The 11070-nt window shown below is 39.3% G+C and overlaps 1 protein-coding gene across 1 annotated transcript in view; it reads left to right on the top strand.

Annotated features, from left to right (window-relative positions):
* Window positions 1–1036: 1036 nt before the first annotated feature.
* YIPF4 (Yip1 domain family, member 4) overlaps window positions 1037–11070 on the top strand; it is a 32409-nt gene continuing 22375 nt past the window's right edge. Inside the window, exon 1 of the mRNA XM_006882364.1 lies at window positions 1037–1115. Coding sequence (XP_006882426.1) covers window positions 1037–1115 — 79 coding nt within the window. The remainder of the gene's footprint in view (window positions 1116–11070) is intronic.

Below are 11070 nucleotides of genomic sequence, written 5' to 3'. Positions count from 1 at the left end.
TTCATCTCCCATCAAGCAGTTGATGGATTCGAACAGTGTATATTTGCATTCATAGCACAATTCCTTACCACTAACTCATGAGAGTTCTTTAACATAGTCAAGATCCTACCTAATAAATTACTAACGGCAAGAGAAATACGGGGTCCTAAACTTGGGCAGAAGAATAATTCATGCCTCTGAACTGTGTGGAATTGAAAAAGAATACTGAGTGTCCTATCAACAGCCAAAAGAACAAACATACGTCTTGGAAAGAAAGCATCCAGAGCGCTTCTTGGAGGCAAAGATGACAAAGCTTTGTTAGGAGGGGCTATTCGTTTCAGAGTGACATCATGCTTGGAAATGTGCCCGTTCGGCGAAAGAAAGACCCGCAACCACACGGATTAACACAATGATTGCAGTAGTGGGCTCGAGTATGTCAGAGATGATGAGAATAGCTCAAGACAGAGCTGGGTTCAGATTCATAGAGTCGCTATGAGTCATCCTCGACTCGATGGCACCAAACGACAACAAACTCGGGCCGAGATCTAAAAATCCACCTGATTTTAAAATTCTTTAACTGGGTAAATTAATAATAACTGAGAAAACAGATACACCAAAAGCAGGGACAACCTAAATGAATGAAAACAATCAAAGGAAAGAGGGGGAAAGTCCGTGTTCAAGAATCAGAAGTAAGTTCTTCCTGTTCTGGAACACTTCCGGCATCAACAAGAGGAAAGGCCAATCAGAACGTCTTCTGGGGAACCAATAGGAGAGCACATTACAAAGAGCCAATCCCGGCGATGCTGTCACTGTTATGGTCCTGTCAGGGCGCCGCCGTCGTGGTGGCTGACGGGCGCCACAGGGAGGACTTTGGTGGCTCGCTTCCTAGGACAGCGCGGCGGCCAGCTGCGCTCCTTTCCGGCCTCGCCCCCAGCCCACCGTACCTGCCTCGCAGGCCACGCCGCAGGACGACAGTCCTGTTGTGAGCCGCGGCTGCCTTGGGGCCTGGGCTCAGCCGCAGCCTCCTCCATCGCGGCTGGAAAAGAGGGGTCGCGAGATGCAGCCTCCGGGCCCTCCGCCGGCATACTCCCCCACTAACGGGGACTTCACCTTTGTCTCCTCAGCTGACGCGGAAGGTGAGATGAGGAGGCCATCTGGACCCGGGGCTGGGGAAGGGTCTTCCTCCTGCCGAGGCGGAGTGGCAGGTAGGAGAGGCTGGGAGCTTTCCGGGGAGTCCAGCCCTCGGCGCCCGCTGGGCCTTCGGACGGGTCCGGGAGGCCGAGCGAGGGGTGAGGGGAGCCTTCCTGGAGCATCGGGTAACACAGGCAGATCTGACTTCTTCCCCGAACTAGTGGCAAGCTTGCCAGGGTAGGATACTCCCTTCAAGGAGATCCTCGGGCCATAAGGTGCTATCTCTAGGATTGCTTAACACTTCCTCTGATTAGATAACCCAGCCTAGTTGTCCGAGGAGGAAAACAGGGAGTGCTAGAGCTCTCTTTTATTTACCAGTTAAATAAATTCGGTGGCGATGTGCTAGAGCCAGCTCCTTTGTAAAATGCAAACTTTTCTTAGGTTCGTGTATTACATTTTCTTGAGTTCGTGTGTTACACTGATTGATATTTTAACCTGGGTCCCCATTTTCTTCTTTTAATAATGCTTCACCTTATTACACAGGTGTGTTTGAAACTTTTTACTCCAACTAGGGGCCCCAGTCCCTTCTGCAGATTGTCTTATGTTGTGTAACCCATTGAGCAAGCAGCACTGTGGCAGAGGTTTTTCTACAGCACAGGGATATTTGTTTTCTTTTTTCTCGCAGTTTCTTACTCTCTTTCCGTATTGGACTCTTTCCTTGCTTGTCCTATTCAAACTTTATTTTCATTACAGTGTACACCAGTTATCCCTGAGTAAGTTCTCTGCCTGACAGGAAAAAGTGAATTCTACTTAGCTGTTGAGTAGCATCCACTTCCTAAATAACATGCCTCCGGAAACTATGAACTTTGATAAATGTCGATAGTTGTAGAGGGGCTTCGCTATGAGTTGTGCTCAATTCAAAGGCAATCAGCAACAACAATATTGAAGTAGAACCTAAGTTCTTGTGAAATATAGCAATTCAAATAGAATGTAATAGAATGTTGAGTATCATAATTTTGATACCTGTTCAAATATATCTGTGTTTGTTTTTCATATACATCCTTCCCTCAAAAATTGCTTTCCATAAATACACCTTAAAAAAGTGACAGATTACTATAACCGATTGACTCCAAAAACTAAACCAAGAAACTCTGAATTAATAAAATCCTTAAAAATTTTTTCATACTTCTCCGTATATCCTACGTATTATATATATTGCCGTCATGTGTATTGTTGTTGTTTACTATCGTGTTGGAACTGACCCATGGCTGACCCTCCAGTGGCTTTTCAGAGACAGTTAATCAGAGGAGACTGGCCATCCTTCTCCCTGAAGAGCTGGTGGATTCGAGCCTCTTGCCTTAGAGATTGCAGTGCATTTTCTTACCACTAGGCCACCAGAGCTCATGTGTATTACACTATACATTTTAAATTTACATAGTATTTTAAGCGTGTACCCTCTTTGATGTAAGAATACTAATGAGCTTCATAATTCCTGAATTTTAAAAGCAAAAGAGGCTTGAACAAGTAGACTAATTTAAAAAACTGGAAGTAAAGCTAGTCTTCTGTTCCTCAGAAGTTCTTTCCACTAAACCACGATACGTCTTTCCTATATTTTTGTAAGATGAGTTGTTTATCTGAAGTTTGATGTTAGGAGTCCTAGATTTGTATTATGTTATTGCATTGCTGGTTACTTTCTGTCATCTTTGGCAAGTTATTTATCCTTAATCTCACTTTACAAGAGAGGAATAAACTCAGCATTTATCTGACAGACATGCTCAATATATGTTAGCAGTGCTGCTGCTGCTGCTATTACTGGTGCCAGGGTTTCAGTATTAACTGACTCTATACCATTTTTCCCCTTGAGCATTTGCATTATAAAAAGCATTTGACTCTGCAACACCATTTTTCTCTGGTCTCTAAACATGTCATGTAAATTCCTGCCTCTTTCCTTTTTATTCTATTTTAATAACCGTGAATGTTTTCAAGATTTCTGTCCAAACTTTTCTTCTTTGTGTACACATAGCCTTACTTGGAGCAACAACCAGCACTCTTGGTACCAGCAGTCAGGAAATTAAAATAAATAAATAAAACCTCATTGCATTGGGAATTATCTGTCAGGAACCTCTCCAAAGTGCTCCAAGTGTCATTTTAAAGACTATGAAGTGCCTGATCCAAACTGTGATCTTTTCAGTTACTTGCTATGTCTCTCAACTTGGGACAGTGAATAATTGGAGTGAATGAATGGAGAATATATATATATTGGAGAATATGCCTTTAAGTTGTAGTGTAGCAGAATACTGAATGTCCCATAGATTGCCAAATTAACAAACAAATATGTCTTGAAGTAAGTGCACCCGGGATGACCCTTAGAAGCATGGATAGTGGAACTTCCCCTCACATATTTTGGGCATGTTGTTAGAAGGGGCAAGTCCTTGGAAAAGAATGGCATGCTTAGAAGATAAATTGAAACATTGACTATATCAGAGAAATGAGGATAGTACAGGATAGGGCAAAATTCTGATCCATTCTTCATAGGGTTTTTAAGAAAATTCACATCTTTTATTAACTCAGATTTACTTGTCTTCTGGATTGTTGAAGCAATAGGTCGGACAACACTTGCCATAGTAGTATCTGTCAAAGTGGCTGGCCATAAAAACTCCAGCACCACATTCATCTGAAGGGCACTCCTGACGAAGGTGACTAATTTTGCCATTCTGATCCACATTACAGTATTTTAGAATAGCCAGCTTAATCTTTTTTTCCTCTTGTGCTTGTTCTTCTTGGGATTGGTGTAAAACATCTTCCATTTTTTAGTGCCACCATGAAGTCTTAATACAAGGTGAAGAGTGGACTCCTTTTGGATTTTGTAATCAGACAAGGTTTGCCATCTTGTAGTTGCTTTCCAGCAAAGATCAGTCTTTGCTGATCAGGAGGAATTCCTTCCTTCTCCTGGATATTGGCCTTTACATTTTTTTATTGTGTCCAAGGGCTCAACTTTGAGGATGATGGTCTTGTCTCTGAGGGTTTTTATGAAAATTTGCATGTTGATGGTGGTTCCACTGCAGATGATGATCAGAAAGCCATAGGGTTGTTTTGAGTTGTAGTTGACTCAACAGCACCTAACAACAATATCCTTTTTCCTAAAATGTGCCTTGGTGTTTTTATCTCCGTATGAATTTTTCCTCCTTTTCATTTTAAGAATACCTTTGTCATCCTTGCCACAAACGGTTATTAAAACTCACTTCAAATGCTCTTTACTGATTGGAAGATTGTTAATCAGTTCCCTCAGAAAAGAAACATCTCTAATAATTTCTGTATCCAAGCACCTACCACAGAATGTAGGATATACACGTGAAAAGATTTTTAAAAAATGAATAAACGAATTCTGCTTTTATCTAAAATAGCACTGCTAGCCAAAACTACAAAATTCCACTGAGGAACCCTAGTGGCACAGTGGTTAAACAAAATGTCAGCAGTTTGAACACAGCATCTTCATAGAAGAAAAGACCTGGTAAAAAGTATAGGGGAATGGATATAGCTGCTTCTGATCTCTAGTAATTGCACAGTGGGGAGCCCCATCATCATCATCTCCAGTACAAAACTTATTTCCTGTAAGGTTAGACTTGACCCACGTGTTCCTATGTGGTCTACTTTCAAAATCCAGTAGCTGCCTCACAGAATCATATGGTTGTGGAGTTTATTAGAGAAGTTAACAGAATACAGTTCAGATTGGCAGCAGGATACAATTCCTCAGTCAGGACAGCTTCTCAAGTATGTTCACAATCCTTTCAAACTGAAGCCTTATGGCTTTGGGCCAGTGTTAGAAAGTTCTTTTAATCTTTTTATTTATGGCATCTTCCCCCCTGCCCATCCCACCAGTTCTTCAGCAGGCTTACATGAAGGTTCTTGTCTCTGGATCTGTGAAAAAACAGCCCCAAGTCAGCTCTGTCTCACATTGGTCTCTGGTTCTCCATTGCAGTTAGTGTTCCCAATCTGACAAGTGCAGGAATCTCTCACTCCAAAAGGATGAGGACTGTGTTCTCTGCTGCTGCTTCCTTCCTAGTGGAGAGATTTGTATTTATAATTTGTCCTGCTAAGATTAGTAGACTATGAAGTCTCAGGTCAGCGTAGTCCTCCCAAATATTTAAACAGCTGTATAAGTCCACAATTTCTAAAATGAACAGCTCTATCTGTGGCTCAGTTTCCTAGTTGCTCTATAGCCCTTGGATTTGGTGATTTGCTAGAAGGTCTCCCAGAGTTTCAGACCCATCAGAGGAATGATTCACATGACTGTTAGCATGCAGGCTGTTTTTTGAGAAATTGGTGAACATCCTGTAGACTGTCAGTTGTAATACAGTTGGATGGCGACTGTGGATGATGCAGGCTGGTAGTGCAGCCTGGTGAGCAGTGGACCAATATCATGTAGGCTGTCAGTTGTGGTGTAGTTGGATGGCAACTGAGTGATGCAGGCTGGATGCTGTGTCCTAGGAGAACATTCCACAAGAGAAAGCAACTAGCCCTGAGGTCCCATGAACGCATATAAGCTTCTAGTACCATGGGGCTTGAATCCCATCCTAGTCCTCTCTCCTTAATACAGTAATTATATTAGTACAAAATAAGGTTACAGATTGGCTAGAAAAGACATCTGAATGATAGACCTTAGATACATATTCTGAGATTTCTATCTTTCCTGTATACCTGATCAATTTAAACCTTTGGGATGGCAAAACTGACCAATCTCTTCCAATTAATTTCTGTACCCCCTGTTTGGTGTTCCCACCTAGCCGTGTGGTCATAGTCAAAGCTGATGGCTAAGACATTTCTGCCACTTTGAACAATAAACTCACAACAGCATACCTGTAAATAAAGCACAACCTAGGAAACCTTATGAGGTTGTTGTGTTTTATAGGATTGCTGCGAGTCAGAATTGGCACACAACACCACCACAGATATATAACTAAAAGAAATGATTGGATTTAGAACCAGAAGGCTTTAGTTAAGAGTCCTAACTCTTAGAGTAGCTATAGACAAGTTAGATAACTTCTTTACATTTTCATTTGTCATCTATAAAATGAAGAACATACTTGTAAGGATATTAGGAAACACAGCCAAGATGTGGATGATGCAGGCTGGTAGTGCAGCCTGGTGAGCAGTGGACCAATATCATGTAGGCTGTCAGTTGTGGTGTAGTTGGATGGCAACTGAGTGCACGAAACCAGGGCCCTTAAATGTATGTTGTTGTTGGGTGCCATCAAATCAGCTGTGATGCATAGCACAACTGTGAACAACAGATCTGAACCCTGTCCTGTCCTCACAGTCTTACATACTCAAACCTATTGCTACAGTGACTTTGTCAACCTATTTGGTGAAGGATCATCTTCTCCTTCACCAGTCCTTTACTTTTCTCAAGCATTATGTCCTTCTGCAAGGAATAACCTCTCCTAGCAACATGCCCAAAGTATGTGAGAAGAAGCTTCATCATCTACCTCCAAAGAGCATTCTGGCTCACCTTCTACAAGATACATCTGTTTTTTCTCTTGGCAGTCCATTGGGATATTCAGCACTCTTTTTCAACACCACAGCTCAAAAGATATCAGTTCTTCTGTCATCCTTAAGTCATTGTCCACCTGTAAGAGGCATAACAAGTGACCAAAAAGACCATTGTCTGAATCAGACACACCTTAGTCCTCAAACTGCCATCATTATCCTTTGGTAATTTGGAGAGGTCCCTGACTATAGTTTTTCCCCAGTGCAGTACATCTCCTGATCTCCTAACTGCTAATATCAAGTGTATTGACTGTGAATCCAAGAAAGATGAAGTCATTGACAGTCGTAGTCTTTTCTCTGTGTATCATGATATTGCCTATTATGCTAGTGGCAAGGATTTTTATTTTCTTGATGTTGAGATGCAATCCATATTGAAGTCTGTAGTCTTTGATCTTCTGCAGCAGTTGCTTCAAGTCCTCTTCAAGTTCAGCAAGTAAGGTTGTATCATGAGTTATATGTAAAAGAAGCATTACTTGAATTTTAAATAATAGTGAAATTCAGGTTAAATTTCCAAATATATGTTTAAAAACAGTAATGAAATATTAATATATAAAAACAAGGACAAAATAATGATGTTATGTGGGAAATGCCTAAATTTTTAATGACATTCTTTGGCTTTCATTTATATCAGATAAAGAATTCTACACATGGTTTATGTTCATAGTCTGCTTCATTGACCTTACCTAGACACACAGTGACGCAGAATCTGCATTTTAAGAATTCCTAGTGATTCAAATATAAATTAAAGTTTGAGAATCATTGATTTAGAAAGTTATAATAGATCAGAAGAGAAGGAAAAGATGTATAGTTGGAAGATCAGCAGAAACTTAATGGAGATTTTATTTTGCTGAACTTGCAGGGATAGGTAATGGTTTGATTATTGTAGAATTTTTCTCTCTAGCATCTTTGCTCTGTTTCTCCTATCTCTACCATGACACATCTTTCCCCCCCATAATTACAACGTTTTTAACTCTATGGCTTTCCTTTTTCCTTATTTTGACGGCTAACCTGACTTTATTAATTCCTGTTTCCTTGGCATCCAGCACCCTGTACCTCTCTGCAGGAACTGCACTTGCTTCCTAATATTTATGTTAGTACTTTTTAGTAATACTTCTAAAATAATAAATAGTTTCAAGATAAAAAATGGTAAATAAATGAGTTAAACAAGATTGACCTCCTCTTAATACAGAATTCTTAGTAAATTCTTTATAAATATGCCAATATTTCTTCTGAAATTGCAAGCATTTTAAATTTCAAGTGTTTTTAGAATGTATGTAGGGTTTGCCATACTGTTGTCATCGCCATTGGTGTTAGTTCCTCCTCATAACTCCCCATTGGTTTCTGAGGCTGTAAATCTCTAAGGGGAGAGGCTGCCTGTCTTGCTCCTTTGGAGTGGCTTATGGATTTGAATGGTAGCGGTATCAGTTACAAGTATCAGTTACCAGCTTGATAGTGTTACACACTATACCATCAAGGCATTTTAACAGACTTAGTGAACTCAGAAGTCTTTTGTGGGGATCATCTCATAGGTTTCGTATTTTACAGACTATGCATTAAAAATTGGCTTATTAAAACAAATCCTTGCCCCTTATATTTACACCCTTAACAATTTATCACAATCTAGAAATAAGTTCTTTGCCTGTATTATACCTTTATCCTTGCCATGCTTTTTCCTTGGAATAATTTCTCACTGCTTCTCAGTCCATCGAATCATTCATCATGGCTGAGTTTGGGTTCTGCCTCTGCCCTGCCTTCTTGGCCACTTCTGATTGCTCAGGCCTCTTATTAATTTCCAAGGTGCAGTGATTGGGGGAATACCACTTGTCACCTGTTGTATTCTAGTGTTGGTATTTTCAATTAGATTGTGAAAATGGAAATAAAATTCATATACAATAAAATTCACTCTCTTAAAATGTACAGTTCTTTGGTTTTTCATTTAGTCTTGAAGTTGTATAATCATCACCATTCCTCACCCCTAGAAGAAACTCCAAAGCATTTAGTCCCCATTTCTTCCTCCTCATACCGCTTGACAGTTGCCTTCTGTTTGGCTTCTTTTACTTAGCATATATTTTTATAGTTTATCCAAGTTGCCGCAAGAGTCAGTCATTTCTTTATTGGCTGAATCATTGTTTGGACATGCCACAGTTTACATTTTAATTGTTGCTACTGTTATGTGCTGTCAAGTTGACTCCAACTCTTAGCCTATCCAACACCATCCTCACCATCATCACCCTTACACGGATGATACAGTCCATTGATAAAATCTCTCTGTCCTGAACTTCTCTTAACTGGCCCACCACCTTTCCAAGTTTGATGTCTTTTTTCCAAGGACTAGCCCTTCCTAACAACATGTCCAAAGTGTGTGAGCTGAAGCCTGCCTTCCTCTACGGAGGACCCTGGTTGCACTTTCTGCCCAACATATTTTTTCCAGTCAAATGGGATATTCAGTACTCTTCTCTAACACAACACAACTCAAAGACATAGATTCTCCTTTTGTCATCCTTAGTCATTGTCCAACTTTCAGATTCATAGCAATAATTAAAAAGACCATAACTTAGATTAAGCGCATTTCAATCTTCAAACTGACTTCATTGCTTTTTAGTACATTAGTCCTTGACAGTGAGGTTCTTGACACCAGCTTTTCTCAGTGCAGCACATCTTTTGATTTCTTGACTACATGTACCATGGGTGTTGTGGATCCAAGTAAGATAAAATCATTGATAATTTCAATTTTTTTTTTCTCCATCATGAGCTGTGGTGGCCTAGTGGCAAGAAGCTGTGCTGCAATCCTGAAGGCATGGGGTTTAAATCCACCAGCTTGCTCTGCGGGAGAAGGATGGGCAGTCTCCTCCTGTGTGATTAACTGCCTCCGAAAACCTGTCATAGGTTCAGCTATGGGTCAGTTCCGACTCGGTGGTACACTATAACAAAACAAACAATCATAATATTGTCTCTTGGCCCAGTTGGCACTGTCCACTCAAAGGCAGGCGATTCAAATCCACCAGCTGCTCCACAGGAGAAAAATGGGAAGTTTTCTGTGTAATTTATAGACTCCAAAACCTCGCTGAATGAGACATCTATGGGTTGGTTCCAACTTGATGACAATGAGTAGTATATATTTTTATACTATAAATACTGTTTTATAGTATAAAAGTAACCACAAATATTTATTGGTGGATTTATCACTTACCTACCTGTTGTTTGTCAGGTTATTTCAGAGTAACTCCAAAATAACTGTAATTTATCTATTTTTCTTTCTTTATTGACACTGTTCAAGTTTTAGAATTTTTTTATTATCTCTCTCACTTTAACTTCCTGACCATGTTCTTTTTTTTATTTACAAAATAATTTTAGTAAAAACTGTCCCTGTCCTGCAATATTTACAACAATGTTTCAATAATCAAACACAATGTTTTCACAACCTGAAGGACTTAGAGAGGTAAAAAGTATTTTGATCATAACTTCTTGTAACTCATACACTTTCATCTAATTAAAGCAATACATTTTTTCCCATTTCATTGGTTTATTGTTTCAAGCAGATGGTTGACTGAATTTTTTTTCTTTTCTTTTTTAATTGAAATTTTAATGAAAGTTTATAGGGACTTTGGATTTCCAGTCATTCATTGTTGCACATTTTCCTCTCTGCCCACCTCTCCTCCACAGTTTGTTTTTCTCTTGGGGGAAAAAATGCTGAGTGAAATATCTCAGTCACAAAAGGACTAATACTGCATAGTGCCACTGTTGTAAAGTGAGAATGACATTGGGGTGGGGGAAAAATAAGAAAATAGAGGATAAATAATATATACTGCATTGAACAGATGAGAGAGAGAACTGTTTAAAAGGAATATATGATTAGGTATTATTTTCATGACAAGAGTCCATAATAAGAACTGCATAATGGAGTAACAATTTTTTTTTTACTTTTCAAAGAGAAAAACTGACCGTATTCTTCTTTTCTTCAGCTAATCTTCCATAATACAGCTGAGATTGTGTTTCCAAAGTATAAATCTAATTTTATCCATTTTTTAATTAAAAGCTTTTAATGACACTTCTTCATTTAAGCTACACAGAGCTGTTTGCCCTTCCATTTATCAGTTAATTCAGTATACAGCTATTGATTGCTGCTGTATGCCAGCCACTGTTGCAAGCATCCAGGATTAAATTTAAAAAACAGCAAAAATATGTAGCCCTGACTTCTTGGAACATATGAACATCAATCAGATTGTCATTAATTTTAGACAATGATAAATGAAGGAAAAGTTCAGGGAGCCGTGAAAGAAACAAGATCTAATCTAGGAAACTAAGGAAAAATTATTTTTTTTTTATCAATAAATTTTGTGTATATTTTTATTTGAGAGGAAAATGCATGACAAAATGTACTTTGTTTCATAATCAGGAGACAGATCCCATATT

The sequence above is a fragment of the Elephantulus edwardii genome, unplaced genomic scaffold (assembly GCF_000299155.1).
Source record: "Elephantulus edwardii isolate Elephantulus edwardi_28Jun2011 unplaced genomic scaffold, EleEdw1.0 scaffold00019, whole genome shotgun sequence".
In the NCBI taxonomy this organism is placed as follows: domain Eukaryota; kingdom Metazoa; phylum Chordata; class Mammalia; order Macroscelidea; family Macroscelididae; genus Elephantulus; species Elephantulus edwardii.
This window is presented reverse-complemented; position numbering and strand designations above follow the sequence as displayed.